Genomic DNA, 22,298 nt, shown 5'->3' on the forward strand with positions numbered 1-22,298 from the left:
GTGACAACCCCACCAGCGACCCTTAGCCTCCCCTTATATATAATTGCAACTAAGAGAGGTGGAGGGCAAAAGGAGGTCAAGGTCAGGATAGGATCTCTCTTGTTGGGCTCCTGGTAGCTAAGGACCTGACTGTACTCTACTCACACTGCATTTCGAAGAAACTTCTTTAACTCTGTGCCAGAGGTAGTGGATTGGCTTGGCTATTCCTTGTTGGGAAAAAGTGGTTTTATAATAACTGCCAGAAAGGCCTTAAATTCCTTAACCAAAAAATCTAGGAGAAGTTTTCCTTTTTTTTTTTTTTTAATGCACGTATAGACCTTTACTTGGGTCCTGATCACCATGGAAATGATGGCACCACTCACTCAGTGGCTTTTGATCCTGTGAGTCATCACATCATCATGATGTAGTGGGAAATTACAACAGCAGGGAAGACTCATAGGCGTGATGGTCTGATTTTTTTAAAAAGTCTTTGCCACTCAGCCATAAAAAAAGAGTGAATGCCATTTGCACCAACATGGATGGTCCTAGAGATGATCATATTTAGTGAAGTAAGTCAGACAGAGAAAGACAAATACATGATGTTGCTTATATGTGGAATCTGTAATTATGCAAGTAGCCGTCATTCCTCTCCTTTCAAACCACAGCCTCTGGATGTTTAGCCGAAGGTCTTGAAATATCTCATCAGCAAAAAAATGCTTGCATTCATTCTGCTTGATTCCTTTGGTGATGGGTAACCTGAGCCATGTAATAGAAATTGTAGCTTCTATGATCTACTTCTTTTTTTGGTCCTTATTTTTTAAGGTCTACGTTTTCCAAGTTTCTCAAAAGCTTGTTACGTGAGTGCTGGTCCTGAGCTTGAAGTATAGCCTTAGTGACTTTGACATCTCCCCTGTGCCTGGCAGCCATGGCTCTCTTGAGGTGGGTTTTCTGGATTTGATATGATCCCCTTGACTAGGCAGCTTGGAAACACTATGGCCGGAGCTGTCTCACTGGGGAGCTGACTGCCTTAGGCTTTTCCCACACTCCGTGCTCACATACCAAGTGACACCCCCATGCGACCTCTCCTCCACACCACTTGTTTGTTCTGGAACCAGCTCTTTCCCCGTGTTCAGTGAAGTGCCATGCTGACAGCAGGTCCCGTGGGACATTGCCTTCACCCAGCATCCCCGAGAGTGTACCAGAGCACACTTGGAGGGCATGCCCTTCCAGCAGAGGCCAGCCAGGCTGTGAAGGAGTCAGACTCCTGGGGATTCTGCACGGCCCCCATCCATGCCACCAAGCACCCCCTCCAGAATTCTGCAGAGACCTAATATGGCCATCCCTTTGCCAAGCTACAGTGGAAGGACCAGGCCAAGAGCGAGCAAGCATCGTGGAAGCTGAGCAGCCACTAGAGTCAGAGAGTGATGGCTCTGAGGAGGCTGCTGGGGGTGGGGGCTGGTTGGTGGGGGCACAGCTCAGCTGGAAAGCTCATGTTTAACCTAAATTTGACCTGACTTTCAGATTGGAACAGAAATAAAAATGCAAGTGTTTATGATTAGTCATTATTAGCTATTGAAATTTTCACTGTGCTCATTATAAACTGTGGTCGTATAGATACAACTCCAAACGTGGGCATCTTTTCAGAGACGATGGAAAGTGAACAGGTTCGAAGCTGTCTGCACCGCAGGCATGATTCCAGGGCTCTTAGCTAACAATGGGTTCTGTGTTGTCCCTTAGGCACTTTTTTTCTTTCCAGCCTGAAAGTATTTTCGTTATTGTTCCTTTCGGTTGTTTGTTCAGATCTTTAGATACTTCATAGGTGTCCTAATCAGAAATGTTGCCTTTTTTTGTTCTTTTGCACAAAAAGAATGAGTTCGTTAAAACTGTCAGTGCAAGGGAAGAGCTGTGTCTTAACTGCATTTCGGTCTTTTAGTTTAAACAAAGCCATTTAGGGCTTCCCTGGTGGCGCAGTGGTTGAGAGTCCGCCTGCCGATGCAGGGGACGCGGGTTCGTGCCCCGGTCCGGGAGGATCCCACATGCCGCAGAGCGGCTGGGCCCGTGAGCCATGGCCGCTGAGCCTGCGTGTCCGGAGCCTGTGCTCCGCAGCGGGAGAGGCCACAGCAGTGAGAGGCCCGGGTACCGCAAAAAAAAAAACCCAAAACTAAACAAAGCCATTTAAATGAGTTCCGTGTTTCCACGATCATTCAAAAACTGTTTATATTACATAGAGGAAATATTAGAGCATCCTGCTCTAAAGAGCTTTCTGCACTTTTATTCCCACACGTCTTTGTTTTTAATGACCTAACTGATCATCTTTGTCACTCTGTGAGGTATGATCTCTGTTTAAAGGATGGGAAGCTTGAGATGAGGTGACCTACTTGAGCTTGTGCATGGTTAGTGCAGCCTCGCCTCTTAATCGTTCCCAGCTGTCATTCTGCACAGACGGTCCTACCTTGTAGAGGAGGAGGCTGCAGGAATTCTGTACATGAATATGGAAGCCCCCAACAAAGTCCCCAGGGATCCCCTGCCTTGAAATCCAGCTGAGCAAAAGGTGGGAACAGGGAAGCTGCAGCTCTCAGACCTGGCATTTGTACAGCTATACAGGACATGTTAATTCTTTCAACATAGCTTCTTAAACAGTTGTTAGGTGTTTTTATGTTCTTATTGCCCTTCATTTATTCATTTCCCATCCACCCTTAGATCTTTTAGCCCTACTTTAGCTTCTTGTTTATTTCTTGTTGTGTTTTAACCTATTTTTGTTATTTCATCTCTCCCGCCACACACACGCAGTTGATGCCATGGGCCTGTTGCATCTTGTATCATTCCCTGAATTAACCTTCTTGTTCTGCTTGGGAAATAACAATGGAGGCCAACAGGTGGTGGATAGAAAGTCATCCATTTCACACACAAAGGAGAATGGGTTCCTTTTTTATCCGCATGCATACCACACAGACACACCCTGTGCCACAAAGTAGATCCCTATTAGCCCTTGATGATAATCTTGGTTTTAACTATAGTTGGCTCAGAACTGACAATTCTGTCTTAAAATTTACCAGTTCAAGCAAATCAAGCAGTGGTAGGTAGAATCCCTTTGTAATTCAGTAGTATATCCAAATAGCAGGAATGCTTTCTTGTAAGTCTGTTTCCAGAGGAGTAAATTTCAATCAGTTGACTGATCACCATTTGAGACAAATGCATTAGCCAGGACTTTTGGTTGCAAGTAACAGAAACTCGGTTTGAACCAGTGTAGGCCAAGAGGGGACCAACAGGAAGGGCAAGGATGTATCATTGCCTTTGGACAGCATGAACCAGGGGTGAGAATGCCACCAGTCTCTCTTTCTTGGCTTTTGTTTGTGTTTCCATGTGTGTTGGCTTTATAGCTTACTCCTGCTGCAAACCAACTTCCTCCACCTGGAAGAAGACATGTCCGCTGACAACCTTTGAACCTTGTAGCACAACTACTACCATTTTCTGTTCCCAAGTTTTAAAATGCAGAGGAAAGATTCCAACCATCTAAGCTTTGCATCAGGAGGTTGGAAGGGGTAAGAATATCTCTAAGGAGATGGCAGCCCTCACTCGTGCCACATAGTTATAACAAAGGTAACGACCCCAGCCTGTTCCTTTCTCTTAGCAAGAGAGCAAGAGGGAAATTGACTAGTCTGTTTTTTGTTTTTTTTTTTGCGATACTCGGGCCTCTCACTGTTGTGGCCTCTCCCACTGTGGAGCACAGGCTCCGGACGCGCAGGCTCAGTGGCCATGGCTCACGGTTCCAGCCGCTCCGCGGCATGTGGGATCCTCCCGGACCGGGGCACGAACCCGCGTCCCCTGCATCGGCAGGCGGACCCTCAACCACTGCGCCACCAGGGAAGCCCCTGTTTTTTTTTTTTTTTTATGCAACTAATGATAAGAGTTTTGCCGGTGTGTGTGGGGGGGAACCTTAAATATCCGCTGATAATCACATCCCTGATAAAAATGCAATGTCCCCCAAGATATGGAAAACCCATTTTATTTCTTGAGTCTGCTAGCATTCAGCTCTTGGTGCATGAGGAACTTAACCAAGAGTAAACTCCTTATTCACCCGTGGAAGAGGTGGAGGCAGGACTCTGATTAGTCTAGTGTCTTTGTGTAGCCCCAAATGCCCTTTGTATAGAGACTCTGTCCATACTGGAATCTTGGTGGTCAGGCCTGTGCTTCCTGGACCCACACAGCTCTCTCTCCATCCTCCCGCTTCTCTCCTAATTACTGAGTCTGATTAACTATCATGGTCAACTCCATGACCCCCAACCATGGATCAGCCTGCACGGCTGCTACATCATCCTGAAGCCTCTGTCTTCCATTTAGAGATGGCTTAGAAGATAGCCCCACTGTAGGCTGTTGATAGCTGGAGCTGTATATTAAGCCTGCCCAGTCTCAGCATCAGTAGTATTTTGGGTCTTCTAGAAAAAGGGCCACAGTCTGTAAGAGTCAAGGTGCTGTGTTGTCTCTGTTCCAGAGGACTCTCAGCAACATCACTCGCAAGGCCTGGGGAAGATCTTTTTTTTTTTTTAATTGAAGTATAGTTGATTTATAATGTTGTGTTAGTTTCTGTTGTATAGCAAAGTGATTCAGTTATATATAGACAGATAATCCTTTTCAGATTCTTTTCCATTATAGGTTATTACAAGATGTTGAATATAGTTCCTTGTGCTATACAGTAGGACCTTGTTTATCTATTTTATATACAGTACTGTGTATATGTTAATACCCAACTTTTAAAAAAATTTATTTATTATTTTTGGCTGCTTTGGGTCTTCGTTGCTGCATGCTGGCTTTCTCTAGTTGTGGCGAGCGGGGGCTACTCTTTGTTGCTGTGTGCGAGCTTCTCATTGCGGTGGCTTCTCTTGCTGCGGAGCACAGGCTCTAGGCGTGTGGGCTTCATTAGTTGTGGCACATGGGCTCAGTAGTTGTGGCTCACAGGCTGTAGAGCACAGGCTCAGTAGTTGTGGCGCACGGGCTTAGTTGCTCCACATGTGGGATCTTCCCGGACCAGAGCTCGAACCCGAGTCCCCTGCATTGGCAGGCGGATTCTTAACCACTGCACCACCAGGGAAGCCCCCCAACTTCTAATTTATCCCTCCCCCACATCCCCTTTCCCCTTCTGTAACCATAAGTTTGTTTTCTATGTCTGTTTCTGTTTTGTAAATAAGTTCGTTTGTATCATATTTTAGATCCACATGTAAGTGACATCATATGATATTTGTCTTTCTCTGTCTGACTTACTTCACTTAGTATGATAATCTCTAGGTCCATCCATGTTGCTGCAAATGGCATTATTTCATTCTTCTTTTTTAAAAGCCGAGTAATATACCATTGTATATATATATACTACATCTTCTTTATCCATGGACCTTTAGGTTGTTTCCATGTCTTGGCTATTGTAAATAGTGCTTCTATGAACATTGGTGTGCATGTATATTTTTGAATCAGAGTTTTCTCTGGATATATGCCCAGGAGTGGGATTGCTGGATCATGTGGTAACTCTATTTTTAGTTTTTTTTTTAAGTATTTTAAATTTTTTTATTTTTATTTATTTTTGGCTGCATTGGGTCTTCGTTGCTGCATGCGGGCATTCTCTAGTTGCGGCGAGCAGAGGCTACTCTTCGTTGCGGTGCATGGGATACTCATTGCGGTGGCTTCTCTTTGTTGCTGAGCATGGGCTCTAGGCACACGGGTTTCAGTAGTTGCAGCATGTGGGCTTCAGTAGTTGTGGCTCGCAGGCTCTAGAGCGCAGGCTCAGTAGTTGTGGCACATGGACTTAGTTGCTCCATGGCATGTGGGATCTTCCCAGACCAGGGCTTGAACCCGTGTTCCCTGCATTGGCAGGCGGATTCTTAACCACTGCGCCACCAGGGAAGTCCCTATTTTTAGCTTTTTAAGGAAGCTCCATACTGTTTTCCATAGTGGCTGCAGCAATTTATATTCCCACTAACAGTGTAGGTGGGTTCCTTTTTCTCCACATCCTCTCTAGCATTTATTATTTGTGGACTTTTTGCAGATGGTCATTCTGACCAGTGTGAGGTGGTACCTCATTGTAGTTTTGATTTGCATTTCTCTAATAGTTACGTTGAGCATCTGGGGAAGACCTTGATGTGACATTTCTGAGCTGTGTTTTATATTTTGCCTCCAGGAGATCTGGGTTTTAGAAATTGGATTCCTTTGTTCAAGACTTTGCCCAGCCTCTTGAGGGTAAAATTTTGATAGAAGCAAAGGTGGTTTAACTTCAATAGTCTTGGCTAAAGTTTCTGAGTTATTGACAATATACACACAAAAAGAACTTCCTGTGCTGATTCAGTTCTATGATATAAGAGAGAGGGAGTATGTTTCACTGTGGCGTTCTTCAATAAGTGCCACAAGAGGACGTGGAAATGTCAATCTGTAGTTGCCATTTCACCTCCATAGGGTAGGCAGATCCCTGGCCTTCACAATATCTCTTGGTCCCACGCAATATTATATCAGGTAACTAATGTGAATTGTAGTTTCAGGAATAGCTTTGACGATGGAAAGTTTGGATAAGAAGATTCATTTTTCCCTCTGTCACATTTGTAGAAATAACCATCAAAACAGAAGAGAAAAATTTGATCAAATATATGTATATCACACCTTAGTACATCAGAAGTCCATTGTACAGGTCTAGCCTAGGGGCTAATATCATTAGTTGAGTAAAAATGACCTCTTTTTAATTTCTATTCATCAATGGGATGAGCATCCTTAACAGGGTAGAACAGTATAGAGCTCTTCTTTAGATCACTTGCCATCCCAGAGCGGGGAGGAATAGAAACTTAGCATGTAGCATCCTTCGGAATTCCGTGTGACTTTGTCCTCCTTGGTGGAATGCTGGCATGGTTCTCTCCATCTGACTTTATGCGTGGAGAGCTGGGCAACTGCTCTATCACCAAGTTACCTAATAGAGAATACGGACAAGACTTTTCAGAGACTCCCAAACCTGGAATCAACTTAGGGACCCAGTTGATGATCTCAGTATTGATCCAAGCCTTCTACTACAATTCCACTGTTAGAATTAAGGAAGCAGGTGTAGCCTCTGAGAAAGCAAGCTCTTCTGAAAGTCGGGCAAAACAGAGCTGTGTCCCGACTCTGTCTTTTTAAACATGTTTAAGCATCAATAATTTTCATGACCTGGCCTTTTATGCCTTGATGATACAGCCATTTTATAATCCAAGGATGATGCCAAAAAGTGACTGAACCTGTTGCCCAATTACTGGAATAAGGAGTATGCATTTATTCACTCAAAACTCAATTCCTCACCTTTGGCTAATAAATGTTGGCATTCAACAAGATGTTCTTCTTGGCCCTGTTCTCAGTTGCTTTCCAGTTTCTTCAAGCAGAGGTGGTGGTTTATCCTGGTCTGTGCCCAGCTAAGGCTTGAGTGCAGTTTTCTTTTTTTTTTTTTCAAGAAGATGTTGGGGGCAGGAGTTTATTAATTTACTTTATTTATTTTTGCTGTGTTGGGTCTTCGTTTCTGTGCGAGGGCTTTCTCTAGTTGTGGCAAGCGGGGGCCACTCTTCATCGCCGTGTGCGGGCCTCTCACTATCGCCGCCTCTTGTTGCGGAGCACAGGCTCCAGACGCGCAGGCTCAGTAGTTGTGGCTCACGGGCCCAGTTGCTACGTGGCACGTGGGATCCTCCCAGACCAGGGCTCGAACCCGTGTCCCCTGCATTGGCAGGCAGATTCTCAACCACTGTGCCACCAGGGAAGCCCTTGAGTGCAGTTTTCTTGAGAGCTGTCCATCTTCTGTAGAATGTGAAAACACAGGACTCTGAACTTCACCAAAAGCAAGGGATAACAATGTGGCAGACTCCTTTCTGGGACATTGTTTCCATCTCACTGTTGTTTAATACCTTTCAAAAGCTTGCTAGAGAACAGCAGTGATCTTGGTCAACTGTATGAGAGGAAGATGTTCTGCTCCCCTAAAATGGCGATTTGGGTCGAGGGAGGGACTTTTCCACCACAAGCAGCACTGCTACATGGGCCAGTGTGACTGCTGGGAAAGGATGTGCCCCTCAAGTCTGTTAGGGGAGGAAAAAAATCACCAAGAACTGTTCTAGCTACTCAAACAGTGCTTCTAGATTTTAAAATATATTTTAATTACTCAAGTAAATAAACATATATATATATATATTTGTGTGTGTGTGTGTGTGTGGTACGCAGGCCTCTCACTGCTGTGGCCTCTCCCGTTGAGGAGCACAGGCTCCGGACGCGCAGGCTCAGCGGTCATGGCTCACGGGCCCAGCTGCTCTGTGGCATGTAGGATCTTCCCGGACCGGGGCACGAACCCGTGTCCCCTGCATCGGCAGGCGGACTCTCAACCACTGCACCACGAGGGAAACCCAAACATATTTTTATAAGAAGCTCAAATATTATAGTTAAAGCCCCTCTTGACCAAACCTCCCACTCCCAACTTTCCATAGCCCAGAAACTTCCCCAAATGAGAGCACTGTTAAGGGTTGTTCTATAGCCTTCCAGACACTGGATCTATTTACCTTCATATATATATCAATACTTGCAGAGCTGGATAGTAGTGTTTTCTAGTATCACACCACATGATTCTTTGGATCTTGCTGCTTTCACTATCCAATGTCTTGTATTTCTGTCCTGGTTCATAAAAATCTGCCTCATGTAAAAATGCTACAAATTGTCCATAATATGGGTGAACCACAGTTTATTTATCCACTCCTCTATTAATGGATATTTAGGTTCAGACAGCATTTTTACACCTTATTTTAAGTGAACTTTCATACAATCACAATGTATAAAACAAAATTTATACTGATTGGTTCCTCAAGCTGTAACAGAGAGCTTACTGGTTTCGTACATGGTAACTTGGGCAAATAATCCATTTGTGCCCTGTTCATATACTTTGTGTCTCAGTTCCTTTAAGTGTAAAATTAGAATAAAAATAGTACCTATCTAGCAGAGTTGTGGGAAGGATTAAATGAATTAATATACGTAAAGTGCTCTCAACAGTGCTTGGCACATGGTGAGCGCTGCCTAAGTGCCCACTATGTGTCTAGAGCACGATACTTGGACCACATTGTATTGGTCTCCATAGAATTGCTTTGGTTTTTGGTCCACGTTATCCACTAACCTTTGACCTATTTTGAGAACATCACAGGAAAGCAGTGAGTTCTGCTGGGCTCTACTGTGAGGATATCATCATCAGTGTTGTTTATCCCACTACACAAAGTCTCTGGAAAAAAGGATGGTTCTCCCTTCCTTAGGAAGAGCTGTGCTTCTCCTAGGCAGTCAGCTTGACTTTGTCATACTGATCTGTGCATCTTTTAACTCAGTTGTGCTTCCCTTTTTCCATTGGCTGCTAGAGTAGATTCCGTTTTTATTTTTTTAATCTACTTGTAGCACGTGTTATAGACTCTATGGCACGCATTTTGTGTATTAACTGAACTTACGATATCAACTTCCTTCCTTCCTCTTTTTTTTTTTTTTTTTTTGTCAACTAGCTGCCTCTCTGGGTGATTGTGTGGGTAGGTCTTTTATCGTACGAACACACTGCACTCCATTTGACTGAGGCCCAGGTGGCGTAGCTGGCTGGAGTCTTGTGGAAGGAGCCTTCCCTTCATCTCCTGCTGGAGAAGTGCCAGCTGCCAGTGGTGGGTGGCCCTGTGCATGTGCTAACTTTGGCACTGGCGCTGGATTTACACAGCTTCACTTGGGTGCCTGGGTCCTTTCTGTTCTCAGTCTCTCTCCTCTGAAAGTCACCATCATGTGAGTTCTTGGACAGAGAAGCAATTGACCTGCTGCTTAAGAACTATTTTCCTTTCTTTTCTTGTTAGGTTCTGAGAAATGTAGGTTATAATTATATCTTTGGATACTAGTCAGTGTTTGACCATGTGATGACTGGAATATTAATTAATGGAACAATAATAAACTGCCATCAACACAAAGAAGCCATTAGTGATTGCTAAGGCCCTTTGTTTATGGTATGAAAGAGCTTCCATAACACTGAACAAGACGCAGACTGGAGAAGGGCTAGAGGAAAAGGCAGTGGAATGGCAGGGGTGCCCTGTCCGTCTGGCCTGTGCCTGGCACAGCTGCCCTGGGAAATGGCCCCTGGGCTCACCCTCCCACTGCACCTTCGACAAACAGCCAGTGCTTCTCTCGCAGGTGACACTCCAGGGCTTGAATGCAGATTTCTTGGTCCCTATTTCTTTTTAGAACCAGGCCTGGCTCTGCCACCTGCCCTCACCTAGGCAGTGCTCTGGGGAAGGGATGGGGCAAGGGAAGGCAGGAGGTATCTCTTCCTAATGGGGCAGGTGGGGTGTGGTTGGAAAGCCCATTCTGAAGGTTGGAATGTGGCTAAATGGGCTCAGGAGAAGGGGACCACCTCTGGGCCCCTGTGCCTGGTCTCCTCTCTGACATTCTCCTTTGTACAATCGTGGCTTTCCTTTGGGATGTAGGATACCCGCCTTACGAACATTGGAGCATTGACTCCTCTGGACCAGCCCAGGTGTCAAGGAGTGTCATTTCCCCGTTTAGCAATAAGATCTGCTTTTTCAGACCGCTGAGCCCCTGGATGGCCTACTGTGCGCCTCTGGTTTGGGCCCTTAAATTCCTTGTGGAAGAAGGGCATAGTCGTAGCACTGGGCCAGTTCAGTTCCATTAGCAGCTACCTCCCTCCTCCCTGCCTACAACCAGGGCAGACACACCCAGGAAGTGACTGCAGCTCCTGTCTCTAGCTCAGGGCATTTTATAAGCTTTGCCTCTCGACTGCCATCTCAAATCTCCCTTTCCTCTGTTTTCCATGGTTTCCGGCTACTTGGTATTTCCTGTGTTTTCCCTCTGCTTGGCCCTTGAGATTCCTCTGGCTGTCATTTGGGTTCTTCTCAAGACGTTTCATCTTAACTTATTCCTCTCAGCTCTAACACTGCAGCAACTCCACGTGCCACCCTGGTTGCCAGAGCCCTTATTGAGGGGTGCGATTGGCCACTTCTGAAAGGGATGTGCGAGTAGATGAAGGGCCTTCCGTTTGGCATCCCTCATCCTTCAGGCTCTCTGCGATGTTCAGGATGGGCCTCCACACCGTGAGGTTTGCCTCGGCTCTGGAGAACTCTGGCGTGAGAGTCAGGAGACAAGATCTGTGCAGGAGTTGTTCCCGTATAGTTCCTCAGTGAATGGTACCAGCTCCCTGGTCTCAAAGAGTAGACCCTTATTGCTATTGGTGCTGCTGGATGGCTGTGCCTCCAGCTAAACCAGACCCAACACGCCCAGTCACGTCAAACACCGCAGGGTCTGGAGTTCCACCAAGGCCTTTCTAGCCAAAGGTGAGGTCACCCAGGGGGTGGTTTTTGCCAACTTTCATGGCACGCCTGTCAGTGGCATCTGATCTGGTCCTCCTTGTAGTAGTTTTGAAATCCTGTGGTTTCCTGTTTAGGTGGGTGGTTTTGCATAGATAATGAGCGAAACTGTCCTCACCAATTGCATACATCATTTGGAAGTTGGTAAGATGTTTTTCCAGCCTTTTAAGTGTGTGTTTTTTTCCTCTTCCCTTTAGTCCCAGGTAAATCACCACAGTGCTGCTAGTAATGAAACGTACCAGGAACGCTTAGCACGTCTAGAAGGAGATAAGGAGTCCCTCATATTACAGGTGGGTCCTTTTTGGTGGGAACCAGCTTATTCTGTTACCTCCAACTCTGTAGCTGCCTTAAGTAGGAGGGAAGTCTAAAGGGTTTTCTCTGTTGGATGTCTCCTGCTCCCAAAGTGTATGTTTTTCAAAAGACTTTTCCTGAAACAAAGGAGAAAGTAACTGGGGGCACAATTTAACTCTGGCCTTGGCTTTTGGGGGCTGTGAATGGATTCATTTATTTATCATGGACTACAAGAGTACCTGCATCTATACACTGGAAGCTCTGTGGCCAGGCTGATTAATGGGGCCCTGTCTTCCAGAAGTCTTGCAAAGATGTGTCCTCATGTCACTAATAAAGCAAAGCCTCTTAAAAAGCCCCAGGGTGGATGCTAACAGGATCAGGCCCAGTTCATCGGAGTTGGATCTAGACTGACCACTTTGAGGCCAAACCCCCTGGAGCTGTTAACATGGGTTAATAAGCCTTTGATGACTCTCTTACTTTGAAGAAAGGAGCTACAAAACTTTTCAGGGACAAAGAGTCAAAGACGTAGTTTCAGGTCTGAAAACTTGCATTGCATTCTGAAAAGTTGATCTTTCTCATGGGACACTTTTTGCTGAGGTAGGAGCTCTTTGCTGTGTTACTTCTCAAACACATGAATCAAGCCTCAAGGTCTGGTATGCCTCAGACACTGTGATTGACAATTTAGAGAATAATAAGACTAATATCCTAATCCCAGCTCCTTAAAAAGCTTGAAGGGTGGTGATTAAGACTGGTAAGTGGGATGGAAGCAAGGGGGCAGGTAGGGTTCTGGGACCCTCCCTAGACTATGGGCCTTAGCTTAGAGCACTAGAGTTAGCACTAGAGTTAAGAGGCTGCAGTATGTTTGGCTTTTTTCCTTCCGTTTTACCTTATTTCTTTTATTTCACTTCATTTTATGAATGTAGGTATAATATCTGATTATTTTAGAAACTTTGGAAAGTCAAAAAGAATTTAACATGTTGGCCCTTTCTTCCAGTCCTTTTTTTTTCCTGTCCTGCCCCTATTTTAAAAAATTAAGCTCAGACCAAATATACAATTACACAATTTTGCATCCTAGGTTATTTTTTTCTTCACTTCATTGATTTGTTCATTAAAAACTATTTGCATGCCCACAACTCAGTGGATACTGGTTTTAGGTGCTGGGGTTGTAGCAGTGAAGAAAATAGACAAAGTCCCTGTTCTCAAGCTTCCATTCGTGTGTGTGTGTGTGTGTGCGTGCGCGTGCGCATGCACGCGTGTGCACACGTACATGGACGATAAACAAACCAATTCACAAAATGTTTCCAGTGATGATAAATGCTATGGAAAAAAATAAAGCAGGGTAAGACTGTGTGGTCAGGGAAGACCTCCCCGTTAAGAGGAAACTTAAGGAGCTGGGGAGGGAGCCCCACAGAGACTGGGAGAAGCACATGCCAGGCAGAGGAAATGGTTGGTCCAGTGAGCACCCTGAGGTAGGCGTGTACTTGGTGTGTGGGAAGAACAGGAAGGGGCTGTGTGGTTGGAGCTGGTGACCCTGAGAAGCCTGGGAACTGCCTACTGAGAGGTAGCAGGGGCCAGATTATATAACACGTTAGAGTGCAGACATCTTGAGGGATGTGTAATTTGAACCCCCATCCCAATGACACAACTGATGGAAGAGCGTCCAGTTTAGAATTTTGCCACAAACAGTATCAAGCTATAAACTAATGAACCCGGAACCTTCATGGCTGAAATGAGACATTTCTATTTAGAGGGTTACAATTTAATAAAGAATTCCTGTGTGATAGTATCTCTGATATTTTAAAAATTCCAAATTCTTGAATAATCCTTAATGAAATAATTCTAGCACAACTGGGGAGCTGCTTATCAGAAAAGTCAGAAGTGGATCCTAGTGGTTTCTGTCCCTCCAGGAGCTTGTGGACAGACTCTCAGAGTTGCTCCTGCGTGCTCACTGCTGTCTCTAGAGGCTCCACGGAGCAGATTAGACAGATCCTCAGCATGGGGGAGCCGCTTGCTTGATTAATTCACAAGACAGCTCAGCCAGACCAAATTCATTGGAGCCTTTGGCCCAGAATGTTCTCCTGGGTTTACTTGTGGAAGAACAAGGGAAATCACACAGGGCAAAATACTGTTTTCAGGATTAAACAACAAATAAAACCAAAATCTTGTATTTCTTCATTAGAATGCGAACTTCTTAATGCAAGGATTTTCAACTTTTTCTTTTTCCCCCACTTCTGTATGCCCTCGGTTTTTAAAATTATGCCTAGCATGTGGTAGGGGCTCAGAAAATATTTGTTTTTCTTGAATAAAGGTCACATTTAGAACCTTTATACATTTTCTCCCAATTTTCTACACCTCTACATTCATAACCTAGACAGAATATTCATGTTCATAAGGACCCCACAACCTGGTGTATCTCGAGTCTCATGAGCAGCTGGGCTATAAGCTATAGAATGCCGGAGACCACACGTTATTCGTCTGGGTGCCTATTCCGCTGGGTATCGCCAGCGCACGGCCCCGAGGCGTGGTGCAGACTCTCTAAGTGTTAATCATCCCAGTAAGATTAACCATAACACATCCCCGACAGAAACTCTGGAACCCAGGGAGCAAAGGCCACCCCTGGCATCCTGCTCTTTTGAAATTAGAGTTAGTAGTTGAAAAGGCCAGGACGGCTGATCGTGTCAGCCAGCGAGGATGAGGCGCCCAGTTTTGGCTTATAATTGAGATGTTAGCCTGCCACGCGTCAGCTCCAGGAGTATGTTTCAGTAATTCATTAATCACTTAGGAACATAAAAAATGGAACGCTTAAAGCAGCCATATTCATTCAGATTAGTGCCTCTGTAAAAGGGAGCTTTATAATTCATAACTTTATTTAAGCATGCATAAGTGAATTCATATTAACTCTCATGCTCCAGCTATCATTCCTTTACAGACTGAGAAATAATTTATGATCATCTACATGTAAATGGTGATGAGTCAACCACTGGTTAAAAACCAAAAGGCTATAAAGGATCTCAATTTACCAGTCCTTGATTTCTTTATTTTGGGGGAGGTCACTCATATGCTTTCTTCCTCTTCCTGCTCTGAGGCACCTTTTAATAATAATTATTTAATAGTAATATGGAAAAGGATTATTTAATAATAAGGAAAAGGATTTAAAAATAATAAGGAAAATAAAAAAAATAAGGAAAAGGGCTGTTTGATGATAGAGGAGGATTTGAAAATCCTCAGTCTGTATTTAGGGTATAATTTAAATGATTTATTGTAAATGGATTTTTATTTGCTAACAATTCCAATAGATAGTCTCGATGTTCTTCAGAAAGACGACTGTTTTCCTGCCACTGTATATGCAGTGTGGCTTGTGTATATTTATGACTTAAAGTCATGTTTTGGCCTGTGAAGCACAAAAACCTTCCTGCAGCCAAGTTTTGTCAGTGCTAATACATGCCCTTTACGTCCCACATTCCTTAATTGCTTCAGAACCCTCGCCTGATAGGTGAGCTGTCCTCACACCCTGATGAGAGGGGTAAGGTCATTGGCTACTCTGCACAGAAGTTTGGATTGCACTTCCACGTGAGGTGGCAGAAGCCCTGGCGAGCCAGCTGAGGTATTCCTTGAGGTCGGGCTGCCCAAGGGAGCTCTGTGAGAGGCGCAAGGAACCAGAGTCCAGCCCAGAGGCCACTCTCGTGGCTGCTGGATGTTTTTCTCCTGAGTCTGTCAAGAGCAGGAAATGTGACCAACCTGGTCCAGGTGGTGGCTGGGACTTCCCGGCCAGGTGAGAAAACAACCGGGGTTCCTGTCATCCAGGACACTTCCCCCACTTACCACCCACCAAAAATAGCAGCCATTCTTCTCACATCAAGAATCAGTGGTGTGGCTTCAAGGCTCCCCTCCAGCGGGGAGCCGGTCCCAGCCCTCCACCCTTGCTTTATTTCCTGGGACAGGTGAGTGTCCTCACGGACCAAGTGGAAGCCCAAGGAGAGAAGATTCGGGACCTGGAAGTGTGTCTGGAAGGGCACCAGGTGAAACTCAATGCTGCTGAAGAGATGCTTCAACAGGTAAGGGTGGATGGGGCCCAGGGCCTTGGGTCCTGCAGCCGCTCACGTGGGCAAGCCCCTTTCTGGGTCCACGTTACAGAGCTCGCTGCTTCCTTTCCTGTCCTGCCTGGAGGGAGGGTTGGCTGCTTAGCCTGTGGTGTTTACACAGCAGGTGAAACCGGAGTTGGGGGGCAGGGAAGGGCTGGCCTGGGAGGAATAACTTGTTGGGCTGGTTTGACAGATTCCCAGGGCACTTTCTCCTGGCTTGGTTCAGTGCAGAGCTCTCTGCTGGCCATGTCCCCCTCATCTCATCACACCAACCACACTGGACACACTTAACTGGCTAACTCCTCATGACCAAGTAACCCACAGTTTGGGCATTGCACTGTTGTCGCCTTTGCCCTGTAAGTGGCATCTCGGGTTTTCGAAAGTCGATTAACTTATTTTGTGCCTCTTTCCTACCCTCACTCTTTCCCCTCTCACTCTGTGTGGCTTTCTTTGATAAAACCGATCACATATTACATAAATAATATTTTAATATAATTTAATACATATTAAAATGAAAAAAAATTAGCTGCTCTTTTACCATTCAGAAACATCTCTTAAATGTCTTCTTGTTTCTCTTTGGGCCTTTTTGTTATATGTACATATAATATACAAAACACTATTTGCACCAGAGATATGATTTAGTCCTCAGCTTTTCTATGCTTAACGTCATAGAGTGAGTTTTTTTTCCACTTTTAAATTTTGCTGTATCGTTGTCTTTACTATCACTTATACCTTTTTTCTTTTTCTTTTTTTTAGTAAAAGTATCATAATTGACTCTTCTTGAACAGTCTGACCCCATTGTAAATAACGAGCTGCAATTTTTAGGAAGAGGTGTTGAATTTTTAGCAAAAGTCTTTTCCGAATCTGTTGAGATGCTAATTAGAAATTTTATTTTATGAACTCTAATAATATATCTAATTAAATTCCTTAACTTGCATCATTTTTGCATTTCAGTTATTTTGAAAAATAAACCATGACTGTAGTTTATGTGTGTATGCTTTGTAGCTCCTGGTATAGTACTTGGCACATAAAAGGTGCTCACTAATTATTTAAAGAATGAAAGTCCATTTCTTAAAATGAGCATGTTCAATTAGAAGACTGCCTATAATCTCCCTCCCCCACCCCCCAAGCTCTAATCTTTTTTTTTTTTTTTAATTGCTTTGGTCAGCATAAAATTCAAATTGTTTCTCCACAACATAGTAATGAATAGAGGCTTTGAATATGACCTTTGGTCTTAGGGGTAAATATCTTAGTTTCTAGGTGTTTCTTAGCTTTGAGTGCATTTGAAGAACTTTTTTAAAAATCAATATTTTTATGCAAATGTCTTTGTAGAAACTAGTTCCGACAGCTTGGAAGCTGTTACTAGTTTATCCTTTCATTGCTGATTAATAAGTTACCACATTCTTGGCTCCATTTGATTTTCTGTTTAAATTGTATGCCATTTCTCTTGCTTATCATATTCCCTGGAAATCTGAGTAGCAACAGGAGTGAATCTTTCTTTTTATTTACTCTTAAAAGTTGAATCTTTCTTTTGAGGACCCAGGAAAGAAAATAGCCTGGTGGAAAAATCTCAAATGGCAGAAAAGCATTTTCACAAGAGTGCATGGGACAACCCACTAGATTATATTTTCAAGACAGCAAAAATGCGGTTCTGGGTGGGGACCAGGGAGGAAGATGATGGAGGGGCTGTTAAAAAAACAAAAACAAAAACAAAACCTAGACAGACCAGGAAAATTTGCATGTGGAAGGGAATATGTCAGAAAAATGGCAGAAGGCCGATGTTTCAGGAAGGCAGTGCCTGGTGAGTAACCACACGATCGGAGGTCAGAAAATGGCCTATCGTGGTGCCTGAGCTCTCTGAGGTTGTCTTATCCTTCTAAGCATTATCCCATAGACTGGATTTTAGACTTTTAAAAAAGTCTTAAGCTCAACTGCCCCTTATATCCCATTTATTCTAAATCTTCTTTCTTGTATGCTGTGGCTGAGGTAGCAGTCATGTGGTTTGCATGTACCGTAGAGGTGAACGTGTTGGCTTGGTATATTCTGGAGTGCAGTAGCTCTTATTTGCTACCTCTGGGGTTGAAAGATCTTCCTGAACTTAACCAAGTTATTTTTATGCCCATAACTTTGACTGTGTTCTCTCAGCCTTTCAAGGGTAAAATGAAAGGAGTGTGCAGTACTCCTTTCCTGGAGAATTCTGAGTTCATGTCATAGGCATTTGAGGCTCCGCTCCCACTCATGTGTTCTCTGGGCTTGGTGGTGCCTGAGCTGGAGATCATTGGGTTGCCAGCTCTAAATGCCACATTGAATGTTCTGCACATGCTGATGCTTTCCTGAAATCTGCTTGATACTGTTTGAAAAGACGCTTAATTCTTGCATCACAATGCTGATGTGATGCCATCTATAGCGTGGAGTACATACATAAGTGTCCTCTGAACTGGGGATAGGCAGAGACTTGCCTGGTTAGACTGTGATATCCTGGGCCCCAGGGCTCATGGTAGGAGCAAGCATGACTCACGTCCTTAAGGCAGAGAATGGAGGCAAACAATTGCCTCTTTCTTTTTTTTTAAATTAATTAATTAATTTTATTTTTGGCTCCGATGGGTCTTCATTGCTGTGCGCGGGCTTTCTCTAGTTGCGGTGAACGGGGACTACTCTTTGTTTGCAGTGAGCGGGCTTCTCATTGCGGAGGGTTCTCTTGCTGCAGAGCACGGGCTCTAGTAGTTGTGGCTCGTGGGCTCTAGAGCGCAGGCTCAGTAGTTGTGGTGCATGGGCTTAGCTGCTCCGCGGCATGTGGGATCTTCACGGACCAGGGCTCGAACCCGTGTCCCCTGCCCTGGCAGGAGGACTCCCAACCACTGTGCCACCAGGGAAGTCTACAATTGCCTCTTTCTGCCAGCCCTGAACCAAGCCTGGCCTCCTGTTAGAGGAGCTCTGAAGGAGACCCTTTCACTGTCACAGCGTGGGGCCTTCTGACTGCCTATTGACACTGCTTCCCCTGGGGAGGCAGCTCCTGCTAGCCCTTACACACTGAATACATCCTTTCTAAAGGAGCCAGCCACTACTCAATTCTAGCTGACCACCCATGGAGGCCCATTACTGCTTCTCACAAGAAGCTGGAAATCCAGATGTAAAAATTTAAAGATCAGTCTTTCTATTTTAAAAACATTGGCAACTAATTTAAATGAAAAAGAAGTATTGTGTGAACCACACAATATTTATTGTACCTTTAGGCCAAGCCTGGCCCACAGATCTCCAGTCTGCAACCTCTATTCCAGACTACGCCCCCTTGGCTGGCTAGAAGACCTCTGGGGGGACTTAAGGAAACCCAGACCCAACCAGCATCGTCCAAACCCTGTGTGTCCATGGGTTCCAAACCCCACTGTGCTGTCTCTCCCCACAGCTGTTCTCCTGACCAGTGTTCCCCACCCGACTCACGAGCCATGGACCCCTCAGCCTGGCTTGGCCTGGTCCCCTGCTAAGTGCTGATCTCTTAGCTCTCATCTGTTTTCTTCTGCACATTAACCCATCTGGTCTCCAGAAAGGGAGAGCATGAATATCCATGGGGTTAGACAGGCAAACCAGGACCAAACAGAACCAGCACAGAGGCAGGGCCACACGAGCCACGCATAGATTATAGACACATTTGAGGGCAAAATATTTCTTGTCTGCAGCCTGTTGCAGGAAACAGGGTGGGAATGGGGCAGCTACAAGCGTCTCTTGGAGCTGCCCGTGGAAACACCTACTCTGATATGGTCTCTGACTCACTGAGCGTGTCTAGATTCCCCGGGGAGGCTTCTCCATTAGGAAGAGACATCTCCCAGGAAATGTACAAGTGGGTCTTCAAAGGCCCACAGCCTGAGTCCGTTTTCACCTCCTTTTTTTTTTGCGGTACGCGGGCCTCTCACTGTTGCGGCCTCTGCCGTTGCGGAGCACAGGCTCTGGACGCGCAGGCTCAGTGGCCATGCCTCACGGGCCCAGCCGCTCCATGGCATGTGGGATCCTCCTGGACCGGGGCACGAACCCGTGTCCCCTGCATCAGCAGGCGGACTCTCAACCACTGCGCCACCAGGGAAGCCCTTCACCTCCATTTTAAGCAGGTCAAGGCGTTGCCCAGCTGCATCTTTGAGGGCTGTACACTGAACAATCCGAGCCCAGAGCCCAGAATAACACCCCAGGAATACAGGTGTGGACCAGCGCCCTCCCCATTGTGATTGGCCTAGACCATGTTGGCAACGAAATCTATCACAGAGAGAGAGTTCCTTATGCTCTGTGATGTATTTGAAGTCCCTGGTGACTTTTTCTAAAGTGGCCTCCATGGGTTCTCTGGGGTCCTGTCGGTTCCTGCCCCACAAGCTCCTCTGCCTCTGATCACTGACCCTTCTCCAGCGGGTGATGATTTCAGGGAGGAAGCGATGCTGTTCAGTGGAGAAGAGGTCTTATACAGAGCCGGCAGCCAAATGGAACATTTTCCAGAGGTTGGCCATTGACAGGTGTAATCAATGCCAAGCACAGCAGCCATGTTTAGTGCCAAAAAGAAGACAGGATAGGGAACCCAAGGCGGGAGGAAGAAAGGATGCAAAGCTCCTTGTGAGGACACAGCCCAGCTTTGGGGAAGCCTGGAAGGACACCAGGCTCTATCTCAGTCCTCCAACCTGACCCGGAGCCCCAGGTGTCAGGCAACCTCATTATGTTGGCTGCCTTTTAGGTGAGGTGTGGAGAGTGACAAATTTAGGGGATTTGGAGTCCATGGACATGACTTTCTGCAGATTCACCACTTGTGGTTGATCTGGGGAAGTCAGTGAACCTGTGCCCTTATTTATAGAGAACAGAGATGACAGTGTGGACTCTGCACTGCCCACCTCCTAGAGCTGTAGTACAGTTGTTGCAGTTTTGTTAAAACTGGACTGTCACACAATGGCCAGGGGGTTATGGGACCCAGGACACTAGGTCCTGTTCCTGCCCTTGAGTCGAGTGAGGGAACAGTGTGCCCAGGTGTGTGAACTCAGCAAAGCGTCGTCAGCACCCAGCTCATAAATTCCCCGAGAGCACCTTTAGGGAGGTATTTCTACCTCAGGAAGGATATTAAACAGAGCTATGCACCTGACCCTGTGGGAGCACAAATCTGTCCGAGGAGACAGGACACTTGAGTGAAGAAAAAGAGGGGATTTGCCAGTTATTCCCTAAAACTCCCCCTGGGAGATTTGTGAGGCAGAGATAACTGCTTTCCTCAAGTTTATCTCCTTTGATGTTGGATCTCCAGACCGCAGTGTGAGGTAGGTGCTTTACCCCTTTTTACAGATAGGGGACTGAGGTTCAGAGAGGCGATTTGGTTAGTGGGGACTGAGTCTGGACTCAAACCCAGCTTGACTGCGCACCCCTCTCCCTGAAAGAGGCTTCCCGGCAAGGCCTGGGCCTCTTACTTCAAAGGGCAGAGGGACATATTTTTCCTTTCAAGTCGTTCCATGGCCCATTCTTTCATTCTGGTTTCAGGTTGCCGGTCTGGCTCCAGTCCCCCGTCATTGGTCAGAAACTCCCTGGGTCAGGTTCCACACTTAAAGTTGGAAGTAATCGCTTCAAGATGTGGCCCTTTAAGGAGAGCAAAGTTGAAAGGCAAATTCTCTTTATCAGCTCCAGTCAGACACTGAGCTTTGGGAAAAGGAAATGATGGTTTGCTCTGAGATGGAGGCTTTTTTTTCATCTCCCAGAAAGGAGATGTATTTGTCCTTCTGGAAGAGATTACTGGTAGTGGTGAAGTGAGGGGGTGAGTGATAATTTTGTTCATTGGTTTTCTTCATTACCCAGTTTCATGGTCCTGCCTAGTAAGAAACACAAACCACCGTCCTCCCATAGCACCCCTCCTCAGCCCTTGCCCTCTCTCATGTACACAGGCAGCCTTGAACCGATGAGGAGAGCAGACACTACTGCTGCTTATGAAACCTCTGCCCCTTATCTCCAGCCCCCTGTCTCCCCATTCCCCCCCACCCCATTACAGTAGCTCTGTGATTCCAAGAGATCCCAGCAGGATCCCACCCTGCAGGTCTCAGTAGGTGCCAAGCGTTGCCTTCGTGCTCTGGACAAACAGGCTGGATCAGAGATCACTGTAGTCTTGGGGATGGGAGCTAAGGATCCAAGAATGTTACTCTTAAGGGGTAGACAGAATAAAAGATGCCAGCAGAGAAGACAAAGGAGAAAAAAGAAAGGTCAGGAAAATGGGACTTCCCAGGTGGTCCAGTGGTTAGGACTCCGCGCTCCCAATGCAGGGGGGCTGGGTTCGATCCCTGGTCAGGGAACTAGATCCCACATGCTGCAACTAAGACCCTGTGCAGCCAAAATAAATATTTTAAAAAAGAAAGAAAGGTCAGGAAAGTGGAAAGGGAGGGTGGCTCACACTAATGAGGGGATGCAGGGTGAGTCGGTGGGTTGAGAGCTGAGAGGTGAAAGTTGCCTCGGAAAGTTGGAACGCTGGTCCCAGAGCCAGGGCTCTTTCTGTGTTCTGCTGAAGGCAGAAGCTGGGTTGCAGGCATGCAGACGTTTTCCTGAGAAGCGACAGGAAGATGAGGAAGAAGAGGCAGCAAAG

The 22,298-nt window shown here is 45.7% G+C and overlaps 1 protein-coding gene across 7 annotated transcripts in view; it reads left to right on the forward strand.

The window, feature by feature from the left end:
* PPFIBP2 (PPFIA binding protein 2) overlaps nucleotides 1-22,298 on the forward strand; it is a gene marked incomplete at its 5' end in the record, with an annotated part of 122,057 nt that overhangs the window by 40,170 nt on the left and 59,589 nt on the right. For all 7 annotated transcript variants that reach the window (XM_079707427.1, XM_079707430.1, XM_079707429.1 and 4 more), the window contains 2 exons: nucleotides 11,543-11,635; nucleotides 15,578-15,691. In XM_079707427.1, the coding sequence (XP_079563553.1) occupies nucleotides 11,543-11,635; nucleotides 15,578-15,691 (207 nt within the window). The remainder of the gene's footprint in view (nucleotides 1-11,542; nucleotides 11,636-15,577; nucleotides 15,692-22,298) is intronic.

This window comes from Hyperoodon ampullatus, assembly GCF_949752795.1.
Source record: "Hyperoodon ampullatus genome assembly, chromosome: 7".
In the NCBI taxonomy this organism is placed as follows: domain Eukaryota; kingdom Metazoa; phylum Chordata; class Mammalia; order Artiodactyla; family Ziphiidae; genus Hyperoodon; species Hyperoodon ampullatus.